Source organism: Babylonia areolata, chromosome 19, assembly GCF_041734735.1.
Source record: "Babylonia areolata isolate BAREFJ2019XMU chromosome 19, ASM4173473v1, whole genome shotgun sequence".
NCBI classification, from domain to species: domain Eukaryota; kingdom Metazoa; phylum Mollusca; class Gastropoda; order Neogastropoda; family Buccinidae; genus Babylonia; species Babylonia areolata.
The window spans coordinates 35,707,193-35,728,171 of NC_134894.1; the positions used below are offsets into that span (position 1 = coordinate 35,707,193).

Consider the following 20,979-nt stretch of genomic DNA (forward strand, 5'->3'; position numbering starts at 1 on the left):
TCAGGGACAACGACAACGACAACGTTGATCACCACGGTCACGGAAGCTCCCAGAGAGACGGAAGAAGAGGAATAGGACAAAGAAGAAGAAGACGAGGAGCAGGAGGAGAAGGGAAAAAAGGGACCGACCCATGGTCGCCACCCGCTAGACGAAGAAGCGAAACCACCACCACCACCCCCGGCGATTCCACCACACCACCCTCCTCCCCGTCCTCCTCAGCCGCCGCTGCCGCTGCTGCCGCTAGCTTCATCAAAAAAGAAATAAGCCGCCACCACCACCACCACCACTGGGGAAAGAGATACCCCTCCTTCCGGCCAACCACCACCACTGCCTCCGTCACCGCCACAGCTTCGCAGCAGCAGCAGCAGCAATACGGCGCGGCGTTGGCTGTGGTGGGACCGGCCCAGCAACGGCGCTGGCAACGCCGACTGGGCAGAAGAAGAAGGAGCAGCAGCAGCAGCAGCAGCAGCAGAAGAAGAAGAAATGGTGCGAGTAGTCGTGGTAGTGGTAGTCGGGAGAGCGCGCGCTTTCTGTCCCATCGCCAGACGAAATCGCCAGCGGACAGACAGAAAGACAAACATCGTCACCACCACCAGCACAACTTCTACCACCACCACCACCACCACCAACATCAGCAACAGCACAACCGCGACGACCACTACCCAGCAAAGCTTGCGAGGAGTGTGCGCGATGAAAGTGACGCTGCCAACGGCGAGGAGACTAGTAATGATGCAGAACACGAGGAAGAAGAGGAGGAAGAGGAAGATGATGATGATGGGGTGCCAGAGGTGGCAGCGTTCGCGGGTGAAACGTTCGACTTGCTAGCAGGGGTACGGACAGGGCTGCCGCCGCAGTTTCAGGTGTCAAGGGTGGATCGTTGCTCTGGAGGGGAGGAAGAGGAGGAGGAAGAAGGGAAGGAGGGGAGAGCGGGGGATGTGGTGGTGATGGTCAGCGATGCGTTACAGTCCTCTGCCGTCGGCTCTGCTGCCGGCGTCGTAACTTCCTCGCCCTGTTCTGATGAGGATGGGGATGGCGACTGTCTCTCTGTGGTGAAGGTGAGTCTGTGTGTGTGTTGGGGGGCGGGGGAGGGGGGGGGGGGGGGGGGGGGCACGCATGCGCGCATGAGTGTATTGATATGTGTGCAAGGGTATGGTGAACTTGGAGGGCTTTTGGGTGTGTTGTGCAGGTATTCGTGCATCTCTCTCTGTCTCGCCCTCTCCCTGTGAGGGTAGTGGGGACTCTAGGGGGTTTCGTGTGCGTGTGTTTATGGATGCATGTGTGTATGTGTGTGTGTGTGTGTGTGTGTGTGTGTGTGAGCGTGTGTGCAGAGAAATGTCATCATGTATGTGTTTGTGTGTGCATTATGTTGGTGTAAAGATACACACATGCGCTGTGTGACTGCATGAAAATGAGGAAGCCGCGCCTTAAAATGTTCTCCTGCATTTAAATCATGACTGATATATCAGTGGAGAGAGAGAGACAGATAGAGAGACAGACAACAGACAGAGGGAGGCAGAGAGAGAGAGAGGCAGAGAGAGAACGAGAAAGAGACACAGAGATAGGCAGAGAGAGAGATATGGGGTAGGGGAAGGGTTGAAGTGACTCACACAATTAGCATCATTAAGCACAGGAAGTGCGGGTTTTTTCCCCTCCTCCCCCCATCCCCCCTACCCCCATCCCATCTCACCTCCAGCACACCTGGTAAAACAAAAGGTCATTTTTTTTTTAATGGGAAAGTTCACACATAGAATTCTGTTTGTGTGCGCGTGTTGAGTGTAGTGTAGTGTAGTGCAGTGTAGTGTAGTGCTGGGTAGGGTAGAGTAGAGTCGGGAAGGGTAGGGTAGGGTAGTGTGTGTGGGGGGGGAGTGTGTATACGGCATTATACCTGCGTGAGCTCGCGCGCGCGTGTATGTGAACGTGCGCGTGTGCTTGTGCGTGTGCGTTTTTGACTGGTAAAGTACATGCTTGAGTGCATGCTGATGTTTTTGTGACGTTTATGTGCATCTCTTTCAGTCATTGTGTCGTTTTTTTTTCCCTCAGTCTCTTTCCGTGAGGCTTTTCAAAAATTGAATCTGTGTTGGATTCAATCGACAGGACGTACGGATCAGTAAGGTGTCCTCATGCGCTTTCTTCTTCTTCTTCTCTCTCTCTCTCTCTCTCTCTCTCTCTCTCTCTCTCTGTGTCTCTGTCTGTCTGACTCTCATTCTTTGTCTCTGTCTTTATCTCTCTTTGTCTTTGTCTCTCTGTCTTTCTCTGTCTCTGTCTCTCTATCTCTCCGTCTTTGTCTGAGTCTCTGTTTCTGTCTGTCTGTACCTTTCTCTGTCTCTCTCCATCTCTCTGCCTCAGTTTCTGTCTCTGTCTGTCTGCCTGTCTGTATGTCTCTTTCTCCCTCTCTCCTACTCTCTTGGTCAAGTTTCTGGCTTGCACTCTTCTCTTCCTTCACTGTCTTTCTCCTTCTCTCCACCACTCACTCTCTCTCTGTCTGTCTGCCCACCGTGACCTGTCTCTGCACACCTGCCTGCCTGTCTGTCTGCTTGTCTGTCTATGTCTTTCTCTGTCTCTCTCTGTTTCTCTGCCTCTCTGTCTCTGTCCCTGTCTCTGTGTGTCTGTCTGCGTGTTTGTCTATCTGTCTTGTGTCTGTCTCCTTCTGTCTCTGTATCTCTATGTGTCTGTCTGTGTGTCTGTCCGTGTGTCTGTCTGTGTGTCTGTCTGTCTGTCTCTCTCTTCCTCTCTTCGCTGCATATTTTATTGCAATCATACTTATGACTAAAGTGATCATACAGTCTTTTGTAGTATAGAGCCTCAAATCTCAAAAGTTTTTACTTTGAGATAAAAGAAAACAAAAAGTTTCTGAGATATTTTCTGTGTGTTGCCCTAAAATAATTTCGATGGTGTATTCTTTGAGTGAGAAAAAAAAAGAAGAAAAAAAAAGAAAAAAAAAAGAAGAAGACGACGAAGAAGAATGATCTGAAAGGAGTTTTCTTCAGTGTCCAAAGACAATCTCAGATTTATTTTCTTCTTGCTCTATCCAAAAATAATGTGAAGCGAACATAATAGCATCTAACATATAGTATCTAACATATTGTCATTCTGTGCATTTCCTCATCCCATTTTAACAGGCCAGAGGCCTCTACAGTTAAATCATTCTGAGTTCAGAGTCCTTCCCAAAAATAATCTCAAAGGTTTTCTTTGCGGTGTCAAAAAAAACAACAAAAAACCCCCAAAAGACAAAAACAAAACAAAAACAAAAAAACACACAAAAAAAACACACACACACACACAACAAAACAAAACAAAACAAAACAAAAAAACTCGAAACGTTTTTTTTTTTAAATCCATAATTTTGCGGTGTCAAAAAGAAAACACCCATCCACCCCCCCTCCCCTCCCCCTCCCCCCCCCCCACACATTCTCAAAGGTGGTTTCTTTGTTGTTAGCAATATATCAAAGTATTTCGATTTCAAGTGCCAAGTCTTACAGAATGTTGGCAAGAGGTCTGAGAATCACCTCGTGATGGCACGGCAGCCGTCCTGACGACATGTGTTATCATACCTCTGGCCTATTTTGTCACTCGTACACAGTATGCACCCCCTCCCCTCCCCTCTCCCCGACCATTTTGTCACTTCCCACGTTTTAACACCCGGTCAGGTTTTGCCGTCACAGCACATTTTGTCGCTTTCCACATTTTAACTTCCGGGACAGCTTTTGCCGTCACAGCACTTTTTGTCACTTCTCATGTTTTAACTCCTGGACAGGTTTTGCCGTCACATCACGTTTTGTCACTTCCCATGTTTTAACTCCTGGACAAGTTTTGCCGTCACAGCACATTTTGTCGCTTTCCACGTTTTAACTCCGGATCAGGTTTGGCGTCACATCACGTTTTGTCACATTCCACGTTTTAACTCCCAGACAGGTTTTGCCGTCACATCACGTTTTGTCACTTTCCACGTTTTAACTCCTGGACAGGTTTTGCCGTCACAGCACGTTTTGTCACTTTGCACGTTTTAACACCCTGAACAGGTCTTTTGTATCGGCACACTTTGTCGCACTTCACATTTCGCCAGACTGTTGACTGTATAACAAAATTTTGTCTCCCTCGGAACATTTTCAGGATGAATAAGGACTCAGTTGTGCAAGAATCGTGCACATTTGGTAGATGAAAAAGGACTTTGATGTTCAACAATTTATTGTGCATTTTCTGAGGATGAATAACGACTGATGTGTTCAACAATCATATTCACTCTGATGTTCAATAACCGTGCATATTCTGTGGAAGAACAAGAACTTAGTCGTTCAACAAACATGTACATTCTTAGGATGGATAAGGACTTAGATGCTCAACAGTCGTATTCATTCTGGGGATGCATAAAGATTGATATTCAACGATCGTATATGTTTTGATGATGAAAAAGGACTTAGATGTTCAACAATCGTGTACAATCTTCGGATGCGTAGGATTCAGATGTTCAACGATCATGCGCTTTCAGAGGATAATAGGGATAAGGATTCGTGATTAAGGATGCTGAGGACTTAGATGTTCAACATTTGTGCATGACAGTTCCTTTGGTTGTCTGGGAATGGATGTTAAGATTGTTTACGATTGTTTGTAACTTTGGGGATATAGGAAGTCAGGAAGAGGGAAACTAACCTTTGTTCGTGATCCTGAAGAGGTTACATTAGCTAACGCGGTCGAATGGTGTTGTTTTGTCAACTCGTCTTACACATTAAGTTTCCACCCTCTATTCCCCGTCGTGCCTATCCTCCCCACCGCCACCCATCAACCCTATCATCCTCAATAGCCGCATTTCACAGGTCTATGACTATCAGAATGCCCAGATCATGTTTGTTGCGATTGGTTACAGTGGAACTCAGGATAGACAACTGCGTATAACTGTTAAACATTTGCTGGTCAATCAGATGGAATACCTTCCTTTAGATGTACCCTTTCCATTGTTGGTGTTGATGCATGCAGCGAACTCGAGCTAGTGACATATCGCGCTGAAACAAGCGATGGATTCAGTTCCCAGCAGCAGAGCTCAAGGTGTTTTTTTTTTTAATTTATTTTTATTTATTTATTTTTTTTTTAAGCTGTTTGCCTAGCTTTAGGAGAGTGGGAGGTGGGTTTTGGGGTGCGGAGCAGTGTGGCTAATGACATTTTGCCTGCCAAACTTTGTAAATGGAGACTTGGTCGCTGTGTCGCATCAGAGTGTGACGAGTAATGGCTGTGAGTGCCACCAGTCTGATCATTTTAGCAGTTCTGCTGGATCAAGGAAGAAAAAAAGGTGAGAAGGGGGCAGGGTAGAGAGAGAGAGAGAGAGAGAGAGAGAGAGACAGAGCAGCGGGAGGGAAGTGTGATGTCGAACACGTTTTCTCTCTCTCTCTCTCTCTCTCTCTCTCGCTCGCTCGCTCACTTGCACTCTCTCTCTGTCTGTGTGTTTATAGTTTTCTTCCAGTCAACTTCTTGATCAGTTTACACAGTTCTGTCTGTATTGTGGGTGTGAAAGCAGGCAGACTTTCTAGAAATCTGTTGAAAGTGTCTGAGTGCTCCCATTTTCACTTTAGGCAAGCAGTTTGGAAGAAAAACAAAAGGAGAGGGAAAATGAAAGGAAAAGAATGAAATCGAAAACTCCTTTTAAGAAAACTCCTTTTAAGATGAAATGTTTATGTTAAATCGTTGCTTTTTTTTTGTTTTTTTTTTTTTTTTTGAGGGGCTGACATTGTCTGAAAACATTGTACGGCTTTGAAATTCAGTTTCAAAGTGTTAAACTAAAGCGTGCTGACTTTTATGTGTTACACCATATAAACAAAACAAAAACAACAAAGGGAGTGGTGTAGGGGGTAGGGAGTAGATGTTTTCGTTCGTACGTTCTTTATTTCCTTCTAGGCATATTTGTTCATTTCGGGTTTCCTTCTAATTTTTAATGATCTCTTTTCCTTCGTTTCATTCATTCATTCATTCATTCATTCATTCATTCATTCGTTTTCCTTTTTCTGTCTTTTCATTCATTCATTCATTCATTCATTCATTCGTTTTCTTTTTTCTGTCTTTTCATTCATTCATTCATTCATTCATTCATTCGTTTTCCTTTTTCTGTCTTTACTCCTTTCGTTCGTTGTTCGGGGCAGAAACTGTACACGCATGATCCCGACATCACGTGCACGTGTGCGTGTGTGTGTGTGTGTGTGTGTGTGTGTGTGTGTGTGTGTGTGTGTGTGTGTGTGTGTGTGTGGTCAGCGTTTTTGTTTTTGACATTGAATGGTTCTGGCTCGAATTTGATGATAGCCTTGGGGGGTGCTCGCTGCTTGAATCGACTGGGCTTTAAATAGATCTAATCTAATTTAATGTGAACTAAAGGTAACTTTCAGGACTTGTATTTTAACATGGGTAATGCGCGGCTTGGCAGGGAAACAAATTTACTCCTGGCCTCTCCAAGTTCACTGGAACTTCCTAAAACTAGACATTGCGTAACGCTTTGCTAATTACCTCATCTGCCCAGTTAGTTAACAGCCCACGCTGCCAAAAACAGCGCAGCACTCGAAATAGCTCCATCATCCCACCAACTCGAACAGTGCCATGGTGGTTTTTTTTTTTTTTTTTTTTTTTTTTTTTTTTTGTGGTTACTGAAACGTCATCTGTGAGAAGAACTCTTCAGAAGCATCTTGTTCATTGGTGTTCAGAATTCACGATACTGTAACATCCTTTTTCCTGACCCCACCCCAAATATACTTCAAAAGAACCATTCAGGGTTGGGGGGGGGGGGGGGCAGGGTATGTTGGGATAGCGGAGGGTGGTGGTCCTGTTGGTGGGCGTGGTGGTGGTGGAGGAGAAAGACGAATGAAAGGCGTTCCCAACCAGTTCATCCGATCCTGGGATGTGTTGTCGTCAGCTCTTACTAGTTTGTTTGCTCGTTAGTTGTTGTTTTCCCGCCAGCCGTACCTTTCTAAAGGGGCCAAGTGGTTTGCAGCAAGATGATTCTGCATGGTTACGCTACCCGCCTTCCCAGCCGAAGACACCCTCCCCCCTTCCAATATCCCTATTCCCTCTAACCTTCACTCCCCCACCCCCCCCCTCCTTCCCTGGTTCTGTGGTGATACTAATGTCATTCTCGATCGGCGACACGACCGCGCTGGCCGATAAAGTTAGACTTTGTTATCGTGAAATGACCCCAACACTAAGGTAACTTCATGGAGTCGTTTTAGGGGTGAGCGCCTGAAATGACTCCTGTGAGGAGTTACTCCGATCTGGGAAGACTCCATCCCTTTGCTTTGAAGTGATTTCACGCCCTTAGACTTTTATACAAATTTATCAGAAAGCACAAATCAGTATATGACTGGTTAAAAAAACAACAAAAAACAACAACAAAAATACCAATAAAAAGCAGGGTGGAGTTCATTCTGTGCCGCCCTTATCACACCCGATTTCTGGTCTGGAAAACATCCTATGGTGAGTCAATGTGGGTGGTCAAATTTATATATTTTTTCGACAACAACAGTCATTTCTATCATGCTAGAATCTTCAACTTGATGAAGGCGGGCAGATACGAAAGAAGAAGAAGATTCAGGGAGGTTAGGCCAAAGGATTAACTCCACACGAACATGAGTTCATGGTGAATCATTGTTGGGGCAATAGCCTTCTGTTAGCCCCGAAATAACTCCCTTGGAGACCTCTGGGGTCTCAGGATTTTCAATATTCGTGTCTTCGTTATATTCTTAACAGTATATATTTTTTAATTTAATTTGATTTTTGAAAATTTTTACTGTTTCCATGTTGTTTACTTGTCTTGTTGTGATAATGCACATGATTAGATTTAACTAATTTGAGATAATAAAGTTATTCTTATCAGTCATTTTATGTCATTCTAATTCTGCCCTCAAAATGACCCCCACCTCCATGAAAATTTGCCCTCGCTGTCCCAAAAAAAACAACACACACGCCTTTCTGGAAAATAAAGGTATTCAATATGAAAACAAGAACAACAACAAAACAACAACAACAACAAAAAACAAAAACAAACAAACAAACAAACAAAACCTTTGGCACGAGGTAAAGCGAAATAAAGGCCTGCCCTGAAACTGTATCTCTGAGTGGGAGTGTTTCTGGACCGACACCAGTGGAATCAAAATGGTGCTAGGAGTCATTAATTCCCAGGCACTTCAGCAGCTATGACAGTGAGAGAGGGGGAGATGTTGTCGGTCCTCCTTTGGCTGCTTGGCTGTTTCGAGGAAAATGAACGCGGATCGATGATCCGCCCTTCCATCACTGTCCGGCAGACATCATCATCATCATCACCATCGCCACCATCATCTTCATCTCCATTTGTGGCAGCAGCAGCAGCAGCAGCAGCAGCTGTTGGAGGCCTCATCCAAAGCAGCTTTTGATGGTTGGCCGAGAATGGGGGCTGAGAGTGTGTGTGTGCTTGCATGTGTGTGTGTGTGTAGGGGGGCGTGGGTGGATGGGTGGGGTGTCAGGGTGGGAGGAGGGAAGGGGTGTGCAGATAATGGCTTTGATCGGGGAACCTTTGTGGAGAAGACTTTGTGAGATGTCCATGAAAGAAGTAATGTGGTGTGTGTGTGTGTGTGTGTGTGTGTGTGTGTGTGTGTGTGTGTTATAAACAGGAAGATGCACAACACGTCATCTTGAAAAAGAGATCAAAACTAGACCTTCTTGTAGGCGGCTGGCAGACTGTATGACAAGTGCAAACTGCCTGCTGATCGATCACCATTCTGTTGTCGATCACACTATCATCATTCTGTTATAGTATTACTGTTAGTAGCAGTGGTAGCTGGAACCACCCCAAAATAGCTTTTCTGATGATCGGCGAGAGCCAGAGGCTGCTTATTGGGTGGTGTCTACTTAAGGACTCCTGGGATCGGAGGTTGTGGACTTGGGGGAGGGGGGGTGGGTGAGGGAGGGGGCCGGGGGTGGGGGGGAGGTGCGTAGGGGGGAAGGGGGAGGCAGGGGGAGGAGAAAAGGATTCTAGAGCAGCAGGGGTGTGGGAGGGGGCGCCTAGGGAGATGGGGCAGCAAGGGACGAGGAAGTGTGGGTGGTTATTTCTGGCATTGCAGACGTAAAGGAGCCATGATGATGAACCCTTGTTGGGGTTGGGGGGAATGGTTTAGGATTCTTTCCTGCCAATCCCGTACTGGAGGAGATTAGAAGAGGGTGTGTTTCCACCCCGTGAAGTTTATATGGACGGTTGGTGAACAGTTAGAGTACATAGATACACATCATAAGCTTCTGATGGGGATGTATTGTAAATTTAAAAAAACAAAAAAAACAAAAAAACTACATGTTATGTGTTTTGTGCAACCGTAAAGATTGTCTTAAAGAAAAAATAAAATGGAAGGGAAAATAGTATGTGTGTGCCCACAATTACAAAAGGGTTTTAGAGAGAGATTTAGGGGGGGGGGGGGAACACTATTGTTTTAAAAATACTTATTTTGTTGTACAAACCATACCATGTAAAACAATACCTTCGTTCTTGGAATTCTGTTCCGCAAAGCACTAAATATTCAGCAAAGAGTTTTGTCCCCTGCAGCTTTCGTATGATAATTTTGAAGTCAGTGAAGCTTAGCACACTGATAAATAACTAACCAGGCACGCATCACCAAACTTGGGAAACGCAGTCTCTTCCTATAACTGAACCGACTTTTCGGAAGGGCTGACACACGGAAAACCTTGTGCCTCCCACCCATCCACTCTTCATGGCTGGTAGAAGAATGCACCTTTAAACCCTCTTTTTTTCCTTCACGACCTTCCCTTTCCCCCCCCCCCCCACCTCCACACTACACAAAGAGACTCTCCTTCCAGTACGCAGACGTCTGGCTGACCATCAAAGATCGCTGTGGTGGGCTCCAGCAGCTGCTGCCGAAACTGATCATGGCCGACAATGATGGAATGGCAATCAATGGGCAGGCAATTTGCCTGATGCAGCCAACGACCTGAGGAAAGCTTCTGTTTTATCTCTCGCTCTTGACAGGCCGGTTTATCTTTTTTCTTCTTCTTTTTTTTTTAATTATAATTTTCTTCTTCTTTTTTATTTATTTAATTTAATTTAATATTTTTATATACCCCACGGTAATTACATTAGCAGCACCACCACCATTGCCTTGAAGTCAAGACTCAGATCCGGATCCGGCTAAAAAGCGCTTGCCATTTTTCAACTGGCATGGAAATCCACCGTTTTGCTTGGGACTCGAGATTCTGGTGGCGATTGCGAGTGCAGTTTATCCCCATGACGTGGGGCGCTCATCAGTTGAGCCATTACCCCACCAGACCCAGGGAGCTTCTGAGTGGTCATTAGCCAGTGCTGGTTGGAATCATTGTGGGAGATTTTGGAGATATAATGAGGGGACATACCAGGAGTTTTTTTTTTGTTTTTGTTTTTTTAATTGTGTTGCCTTTTCTGGCACGTGGGAAAAGAGAATGGTGTTGGGGAATTCAAAACTCAGTATTTGTGTCTTCTCTTCAGAAAGCCTTAAGCAACTGTCTTTTCACCACTGGAGGATAGGAGGGGGATGGTTTCATGAGGTACGGTTGCACACCATGAGTTTAGCATCGTGACGTTTAATGGCCAAGAAAACGCACGGGCACACAGTTACGCACGCACGCACACACACACACACACACACACACACACACACACACACATCTCTTTCTTTCTCTCTCTCTCTCTCTCTCTCTCGCACACATCCAGTCACAGATTGAGAGAGAGAGAGAGAGAGAGAGAGAGAGAGGGGGAATAATATTTGCATAAAACAGAGTCAAGATTGTGGTTAATCACTAAATCAGTCCGTCAACCAACCAGTCTTTGGATTAATCAGTTAGTTGATTGCGCGGAATATTTATTTACTGTTGTGTTGAAATCATCTCCAGATCCATTACCTAACTGTCTACGATACTGGATGTGAGTATCTCAATCTGTCAAGCGAGACAAATTGTGAAGCATACCATTCGGCGGTAATATGACCTTTCGAGAATTCACGTTCAGCTATTTTATAATGGGTGGAGGGTGGAAGAGGGCCAAGGGAAGGGTTTGTAGGTTAGGGGTGGGGGTAAGATGGAGGACAAAGGGGTGGTTAAGTAGGGGGAGGAGGAGGTGGTCCCAACGGTCTGGTGAGAAAACAGAGCAACTGGTGAGCACTTTCCTGAGTTAGTTTTCTCCCATCAGCCACATGACGTTTTCCGCGCTGCTCTCGCAAACGCCATCAACTAATTGACAGTCACCTACACCACCAACCCAGTGTTGCTGAGGCCCACGGAGCCTCGAGTCCTCTAGACAAAGTGGTGCGTTTCCAAGCCAGCTGAAATGGCAAGCGGTTTTCAACCGGCCCAGAGTCTTGACATCTGGGAAATGGTGATGGTGGTGCTAATGTAATTATCGCAGGGAAAAAAAGAAAAGAAAAAGAAAGAAAACAAAAGAAGAAGAAGAAGAAGAGATACACCGGCTTGTCAAGAGCGAGAGATAAAACAGAGGCTTTTCTCAGGGCGTTGGCTGCATCAGGCAAATTGCCTGCCCATTGATTGCCATTCCATCATTGTCGGCCATGATCAGTTTCGGCAGCAGCTGCTGGAGCCCACCACAGCGATCTTTGATGGTCAGCCAGACGTCTGCGTGTTTTAGAAGGGAGTCTCGGTGTGGAGTTTGGTAGTGGTGTGAGATCGATAGGCGGCCCGGGGTTTCGGATAGGGGATGGGAGGAAGGTAGCAGGCAAGGGGAGGGGAGGGGGGGGGGCGTAAGGGGGTGTTTGGTGGGAAAAAAGGGTCCCCTAGGACGGTTGCCACTAGCCATAAAGTGTGAGTAGGTGTCAGAGTTTGTCTGTCAGGCTTCCCTCTCGAAAAGTTGGAGAAGTTAATCAGGTAATAGTGCTTACCATGTGGGAAGTTAATCCGCCTGGTGAAGTAATGTATTACTATATCAGTTACGTGTTGGTTGGCAATATTTACTTAGTGTCATGGAATCCCCCCCCCCCTTTTTTTTTTAAAGCGGGACAAAAAACGTCGCTGCATTATGTGCTTTGTAATATAGACTGACTGCAATGAGTTATAGTTCTTTTAAAACATTTTGTGTTTTGTAAAATGGGTAAACGATGTCATTCTAGCGAAGCAGTTGCAATGGGATGCGAACACCTGATAAACTCACTCCGCCCCATGTCCAACATCAGCTCGAGCGCCATTGTGCTTATTTTCGGACCTAACACAACAATTCATAATTAATCAAACTGCTTGTCTGACTTTCCAACCAATATAAGCTTGTAACTAGGCAACGGGTGAACTCTTCATAAACTCCAAGGGGACTTACTGAACTCTTCATAAACTCCTAGGGGACTTCAGAAGTTTGCTGATCATTTTCGAGCACATTTTGTGCATATTTCGTGTGATCATAGACACAAAGCAATGTTTAATTGATTGGCAAGTGTTAAACAAGCTGTTTCAAGATTTTTACCGTACTCTTGACCCTTACACGAAATTAGTTAAAAACGATTGTTGTGAAATACTGACAGGTGATCAGCACGTGAGTGATCTCCGTGAACTGTGGAAAAAAAAAAGTGATTTAGAGTGAAAACTTCCTTGGCGTTGATGGTCGCACATCATTGGTAGTGCTGAAAGGGTTGGATTAATAAATAAAACAAATTAATAAACGGAATGCGGTGTGCGGAATTCAACCCTTCAAAGGCAGCAAATGTGGACCATTCATTTTTTTTTTTTTTTTCATTTCAGTCCTCTCTAATGGAGAGGCATGTTTGTTGTGCCAAACGTGCATCGAGTTGTGTCCCCTTTCTTTGGAATGGTCAGAAAAAATAACAACAAAAAACAAAAACAAAAAACAACCTCCCCGGAACATTAATATAGGGGAGGAGCACAGTGACGGCACAGCCAGCTGTTTTTCGTGGCCGAGCGTGCAGCACGCCACAGAATGAACATGATGAGCTGTCGGACTTCAGAAGACTGGCCATTTCAGTGGATGAGTTGACCCGTCCTTGGGCAGGACAAGGAACCAAATGGACCACTTTCACCCTTCTTACTGTTAGAAGTAGTGGTAGTAGTGGTAGCGGTGGTGAGATAGTAGTTGTAGTTGTTGTAGAAGGAGGAGGAGGAGCAGCAGCAGCAGTATTAGTAGTGGGAGAAGCAGCAGTAGTAGTCATAATAGTAGTAGTGGTGGTTGTGGTGGCAGCTAAGTGATGGTGACAATGATGACAATGATAAGTATGATGATAATAATGATGAGAAATAATGATGATAATTATAACGACAATAATAAAGGTGATAGTAAATAATAAATCACGTCCATAGACTGATTCCCCTGCTCAGTGCATGGCTCACCGCGATTTTCATAAATAATTATGTATCAGATACCTTTCACAGACTCACATGATTTATACACATCTGTTCTCAATACTAATACTTCCATAAACGCGCATGTATTATTTTTTTTAAAACCTATTATCGTTCGCATTTTCGTAAACAATGACAGTATTATGCGTTGGGTGTCATTGGAAGCTGCATTCTCCGAAATCCTATAGAAGAGTAGGTCCTCAATGAATGGTGTTTTTCAGCTGGCAACTTGATAAGTGGTTTCCAGAAATGGCTACAGCGTGAATGTTTTGTACAGAGCCGCGTCGTGAGTGGTTTCCAAATAGCCAGGTGATGAGTGCTTTCAAACTGACTCCAGTTCGCTGTGTTATGAATTATTTCCAGTCAGCTACCCTACTCAGCTTATATCACAGATTGACATAAGCTTACATTTGGGCCAACATCCAAGTGAGAACTGTATGATCAATGGTTTCTCCACTGTAATGGGAAGTCATTTACAACTTAGTCTTTTGTGAAGGATTACGACTCAAACTAGGAGGTAAAATTGCACTGGGTCTTAGTGCTGCAGCCTTGGCGGCTGGTTGGCCTTTGGGGAGCATCCCAACACCGACTGTCCTAAAACCCTCTTGGCCGAGAGAGCGAGGATATGTAACTTGGGCAAGACATTCTCCATTGTATTAAAATTCTAGCCCAGATAGTTGGGACAGCAGTTGCCTCCTCTGCTGTTCTGATGGTCATTGTCGGACACGACTGACTATCATACGCATTATGGGTGGCTGCGTGGCGAGTAATTTCCAGTTCGCTGTCTGATGACTGCGTACCAGACTGTCACCTGGTGAGATATTTCCAGTTAGCTAAATGGTGAGTAATTTACAGTTAGCTAGCCCACATGGTGAGTGATTTCCAATCACCTACATGGTGAACGATTTCCAATAAGCTATACGGTGAGTAATTTACGTTCGGCTATGTGGTCAGGGATTTACATACAGCTACACGGTGAGTGATTTCGAAGTAGCTACATGGTGAGTGACTTCCAATTAGCTACATAGTGGATGATTTCCAGATAGCCGTGTGCGTTGTTTAGGCTGGCTGGCTGGTGAACTGGGTTTCTGGTTTGCTTCATGGTGAGTGGTTTCTATCTGGCAATATGGCGAATTTTTTTCAGCTCTTTGCAGCACTGTATGGGCAGGCTCTTGGGGGGAAAAACAAAACAAAAAAGAAGATAACGCTAATGTAACTGCCAGGCGGAACACAGGGCAGACAACCATAATGATAAAGCAGAGATAAAACATAGACTTTCCTCGGGTCGTTTCCTGTGTCAGGCAATGTCCCAGCCGGTCGATGGCCGTTCCATTACTGTCCGAACATCATCATCTGAGGCGGCAGAAAGGTGGTGGGGGCCTTTCAAAGCAGCTTTCGACAGCAGTCAGACGCTGCGTGTTGGACAGAGTCCTTGATGGGTTCCTCCTCGAGATGAGGGTGGTGGTGTTGATGTATATGTGTGTGTGTGTGTGTGTGTGTGTGTGTGTGTGTGTTTGTGGGGAGGGGGGAGGGGTTGAGAGGGAAGAAGAGACTGGAGGGTTTCCGCAGGGACGGCAGGCGGTGGAAGTGGGTGGGTGAGAGACTCAGACAGGATTTTTGTCAGCTTCCTCGGGAAGTGAAGAGATTGTATTTCCTCCGTTGGTGGGATGGGATGATGGACAGGCGGGATGGGAGCGCTTGGGTATCACATGGCGTTGTGGCTAGACATGTGCTTGGGGATTTTCAATAAGTGTCAAGGACAAACAAACATGTATGTACGTACGTACCATAATGATATGAAAGTTTGTATTGGACAGAACCTTGAGATGGCGGTGGAGGGAGGAGGCAAGGGGAGAAAGGGAAGGGGTAGGGTGGAGCTTGGGGAGTGAGGTGCGTGGGTGGGAGGAGCTGTGTTAACTGCTGGGACCGCAAGCTGTAAGCCCCAGTAGAGTGAGTCGGTGGGTGAGAGACTCAGACAAGATTATTTGCTTCAGCCTTGGTGATAAGTTCAGGCGTTGCAATGTAAACATATTATATTTCGGTGGTTTATATGGGTTTGGTGAAACTACAGACAGGCATGATGGAAACTGTTAGATGGACTGACCAGCCGCCAGGTGTTTTTGGATCATTAAAAAAGAAAAGACATTTATGCGGGGATGCTCGAATGCACTTACACACACACACACACACACACACACATACACACACACACACGCACACACGCGCGCGCGCGCGCGCTAAGTTGCACGCAGGCACACACTGACGGTGTAAGGTGACTGGCCACTTTATGACGGGCCGTCTGGAAACATAGGACGAACTCCTGAACACGAAATGATGAACGAACAGAGTTCATCCCCCTCCAACCCCCCGCCTCCCCCACAACCCCTGCCCCCCCCCCCCCCTTGCCCCCCCTCCCCCACATCCTCACCCCAACCCCATAAGCCAGACGGTGTATGGCACCCGGCTAACTCCATCAGTGTAATCAATTAGTGGCTCTCCCTGGACGCCCACTTGTACAGAACCCCGCACAGTCTGGTCCCTGGATGAGCGGGCTTCAGCTCTCCCGTTGTAGCAAGTATCTTTTCAGGCACCCACACTTCCAGGCTTCGTGGAATGGTGGTGTTAATGGAATTATCGGCAGGGAAGGTTCGCTAGCCATCACGAGCTAGAGACAACACAGAACCTCTCCCCCCTTCTATCGTGGTTTGCCTGTGGTAGGCATATTGGCCATTAATCGATCGCCATTCCTCCATGTCTGACATTGTGATCAACAGCAGTAGATGCAGATGCGATCCCCAAAGTAGATTTAAATGGCCACCCAGATGTCTCATACTGGATGAGATCCCATTGGAATCTTTTTTTTTTCTTTTCCGTTTGTGGCAGAATGGTTAAGACACTTACCTGCCAATTCATTGTCTATGAGGGCCTGGGTTCGAATCCCGGTCTTACCCTTTATTGCAAGTTTAATTCGAAAATCAAACTTAGAGTATAGTCATCCGGATGGGACGATAAATCGAGGGCCGTGTGCACCACACGAACTGAAAAAAAAAGAAAGAAAAAAAAAAAAGAAAAAGAAAAAAAAAAGAAGCAAGCAACATAAGTGTTGTCATTTGGCAAAATGCCGTAGAAGAACTCCATTGTGTTAGGTACACAAATATAAGTATATGATCGCACTCAAGGCGTGGCTGGTATGTTGGGTAATCCTGTTGGTGAGGCATTTGCTTAGCAGATGTGGTGTAGCGTATATGGATGGAGTCGTTCGAAGGCATTGACGCCTCTTTGAGAAACTGAAACTGAAAGCCATAGACAAAGGAATGTCACAGAGAGTTGTGTGGTGATTTTTATTTATTTATTTGTATTTTATACTGCTGATATGATAATATCATCTAGGAGAGGATGCAACGTTTGGACGAAGAAATCGTTAGTGTTTTAGGATATGATTGTCTTAACTCTTGATGGAGCACGGGAGGATTACAACGTCAGAGCAAAACACATTGTGCCAAAGAAAGAAAACAAGAGAGAGAGAGAGAGAGAGAGAGAGAGAGAGAGAGAGAGAGAGAGGCTGAAGAACAATAGTATGCGACATTTCTTAAGTTGCTTAACTTACCTCACTGTAGTTGCAGACACGGGAGGATTACAACGTCAGAGCAAAACACATTGTGCCAAAGAAAGAAAACGAGAGAGAGAGAGAGAGAGAGAGAGAGAGAGAGAAGAACAATAGTATGCGACATTTCTTAAGTTGCTTAACTTACCTCACTGTAGTTGCAGACTTTTACTAGTTTCGAATGAATCTAGTTTTTAGACTTAAATACCTTTCAGGCAGAAACGCTTTCGGAAATTCAGCCTGTTCTACCAGAACACGAAATTAGTCCCAATTTGCTGCTATGTTGCCATATATGTAGTTATTCAGCGTATTTTTGTGGTATTTGGATCACACACACACACACACACACACACACACACACACACACACACTTTTAGAACACCCAGAAAACTTAGCTTGAAAAAAAAAAAAAAGTTGACAAGCAGCTGTCAATCAACGAAACAAGTTATAGCTTCATAACTAAGCACATGCTATTCGCGCAGCTACAATGCCAGACTCATCAATACAGGAACGGTCACCAAACGTTACTGTCGGGCAAGGAAGATGCACTCTATGGCCCATCACGTGACGAGAGACCACCCAGATAAGAGCCTTCGTGTCCTGGTTGGCCACTGCCTGTATCAGACCAATCACCTGCTGATCGACCCTCTCTTTCCCCACTTCTCTCCCGTTCCCCCCTCCCCTCCTCCCTACTGTCCCACACCCTCCTGTGCAGCACCAGCACAGCACAGCACAGCATCAGCTGTCTGAAGCAGCTCCAGACCATCAGCCAGTCGCCCAGTGCTGCTGGAGACACACAAGAGTCAGTCTTCGTGGATCCCCGACGATGAGGAAGAGGGGGTTGGTTGCCAGCTGGAGAGCTGAATGATGAGGAGTATGGGAGACTGCTTGTGTCAAAAGGCCGACATTCAAAGTAATTGTGCATTCTTGAGAAAGAGTGATTGTCATTCATTTTATCTCTCTCTCTCTCTCTTTTTTTTTTAATCATTATTTTAATTTTTTATGAACAGAAAGTTAAGGCCGAAACATTACATTCAAATATACGTTCAATGTTCCACTTCCAATTGACACATTTGGCTGTTTTCAGTGCAGTAACTGTACTCTCTCTCTCTCTCTCTCTCTCTCTCTCTCTCTCATACACGAAGATAGCAGCCACACACACACACACACACTCGCGCGCACTTCCCCTCATGTCTATACCTTCTTTCCTTCCCTCCCACCCTTTTCACTCTATATCCTTGTATCTGGTATATCACCCCCCCTCATCTCACTGGGGGGAAGGAGGGTGGGGTGGGGGGATCGAGGGGGGGGGGCGTGGAGGGGCCAAGGGGGGTGAGGGGGGGCCCACTCACTTCATCCCCCCACCCCCACTCACTTCATCCCTATCCCAACCCACACTCACCCTCACCTCTAACATCACCACTCCGTCAAATGGCGGCCACACAAGTTGTCTGTCACTGTGTCAGATCGATAGTCCAAGAGAGAGAGAGAGAGAGAGAGAGAGAGAGAGAGAGAGAGAGAGAACACCAGGGGCACGTACCAGTCGCTCGGATGAGGGGTGAGGGGTGGGGGCCTCGAAGGGTGGTTAGGGTAGGAGATGGACAGCGAGCGAGCGAGCGAGAGAGAGAGAGAGAGAGAGAGAGAGAGGTGGGGTTGGGGAAGGGAACGAACACCCTTTGTTGGCCAGAGAGAGAGAGAGAGAGAGAGAGAGAGAGACGGGGGTGGGTGGGTGGGGTGGGGGTGGCGTTGGATTAGGGAGGGGAACGAACACCTTTATCGGCCAGAGTGTACATGGAGCACGAAGGAAAAAAAAAGAAAAAAAAGAAGGAAAACTGATCCGAAAACTTTGATCAAACTTTTTATTGCTTTGGAGAGGAGGAAGCGTGAAATGAGACAGAGAGACGGAGACAGAGAGAGACAGAGACAGTGACAGACACAGACAGACAAACACAGACAGAGAGAAGAAGGAATGGCAGACGTAATGACATGAATTAAGCATAAGTAAATAATGAGTAATGATTTCTGTCTTTCTGACTCTGTCATTATACATGTATGGTGGACACAAAAACATATATGGTTACACTAAGAAGCATAACTATTATGTCACTGTCTCTTTCTCTGTCTGAGCATTCCTCACTCTCTCTGTCTCACTCTCTCTTTCACGCACGCACGCACGCACGCACACACACACACACACACACACACACACACACACACACACACACACACACACCTCTCCCTCTCACACACCTCTACGCCTTCACTACCTCCTTCCACCCTCCATCCCCTGTGATGGGGTCTCCCGTCGGTCCGACGGATGAGTAAGCAGGCAGGCTTATCTGTCGGTGTGTGTCCTCATATGGGAGAAGAGGCCGATTCTGGATGCGCAGCACTTCCCACAGGTGTTGCAAGGGAAAACGTGTCCAGAAGTTGAGCCCTGCTTCCTTCGCTCACGCTTCTCCTTAATGGCCAGCATTCTCTTGTTTTCAAACGTATTTATGCCACTAGAGCACAGCATCCTCCAGCGACAGCGGTCAAGGGCATCAGTTTCCCAGGAAGCGATGTCTATGTCACAGGCTTTGAGGTTTGTCTTCAAGGTGTTCTTGAAGCGCTTGCAGGGTCTTCCAAGTTCACGGTGGCCTTCCTTCAGCTGGCCATACAAAAGCATCTTCGGGATCCTGCTGTCTGTCATGCGGACAACGTATCTTGTCCAGCGTAGCTGGCACTGGATCAGCAGGCTTTCGATGCTGGGCAGGCCGCTCCTCTCTAGGACCTGGAGGTTGGAGACCCTGTCTTGCCACTTCATGCCGAGGATCTTTCGTAGGCATCTCTGGTGAAACTGCTCAAGTTGTTGAATGTGACGGCGATACGTCGTCCATGTTTCACAGCAGTACAACAAGGTGGTCAGCACAACAGCTCTGTAGGTTTTCATCTTGGTGTTGAGCCTGATGCCTTTGTTGTTCCACAGCCTGTTGTTGAGTCTGCCAAAGGCGGAGCTGTCCTTGGCGATGCGCAGCGTCACTTCTGCATGAAGGGCTCCGTTGCTGCATAGAGTCCTGCCCAGGTTGCAAAACTTGTCGACTGACTTGTTCTCTGTGTCATTGATCTTGATTGCAGGTGAGGGGGGGACAGAGAAGAGAATGGAGAACAGTGTGGGTGCCAAGACGCAGCCCTGCTTCACTCCATTTACCACAGGGAACGGATCCGACATGTCAGTATTTTCCTGTACTCTCGCTTGCATGCCATCGTGGAAAGACGCAATCAGCTGGATTAGGCTCTCTGGGCAGCCGAACTTTAGAAGGATCTTCCACAGACCATGGCGGTTCACCGTGTCAAAGGCCTTAGTCAGGTCTACAAAGACCATGTGGAGCTCCTTGTTCTGCTCACGGCACTTCTCTTGCATCTGGCGTACGGCAAACACCATGTCACATGTTCCCCTGCCTGAGCGGAAGCCGCACTGTGCTTCAGGGATGACTGTGTTGGAGACAAGGTCAACCAGTCTGTTCAGTATGATGCGGGCGAAGATCTTGCCGGCGATGCAGAGGAGAGAGATTCCACGGTGGTTATCGCAGGATGTTTTGTCCCCCTTCCGTTTGTAAATGTGGACAATAGAAGCATCCTTGAAATCCTGGGGCACCTCCCCTCTCTCCCAGATAGACTGGAACAGGGCGGTCAGCTTGTCTGTCAGCACCTCGCCTCCATACTTGTAGATGTCAGCCTGGATTCCATCCGCTCCTGGTGCTTTTCCTGACGTTGTCAGCTTCAGGGCCTTCTGGGTCTCGACCTTGTTGGGAGGGGCAGCTAGCGAGTCATTGACTGGTAGCTGTGGGAGGGCTGCAATTGCCTCGTCAGATACAGACGAGTCCCTGTTGAGGAGGGTGTTGAAGTGCTCTGCCCAGCGGGCAAGGATGTCTTTCTTGTCTGTCAGGAGGGTGGTCTGGTCCGAGGCTCGGACAGGGGTTGATCCTGTGACTCTCGGCCCATACACAGCTCGGAGACCATCATGGAAGGTCTTCATGTCGTGAGCATCAGCAGCGGAC

General features: G+C 46.6%; 1 protein-coding gene across 2 annotated transcripts in view; it reads left to right on the top strand.

Moving 5' to 3' along the window:
* LOC143293662 (polycystin-1-like protein 1) overlaps nucleotides 1-20,979 on the top strand; it is a 233,326-nt gene that overhangs the window by 13,203 nt on the left and 199,144 nt on the right. For both annotated transcript variants that reach the window (XM_076604790.1, XM_076604791.1), the window contains exon 3: nucleotides 1-1,055. This exon is cut by the window's left edge and continues 315 nt beyond it. In XM_076604790.1, coding sequence (XP_076460905.1) covers nucleotides 1-1,055 — 1,055 coding nt within the window. The remainder of the gene's footprint in view (nucleotides 1,056-20,979) is intronic.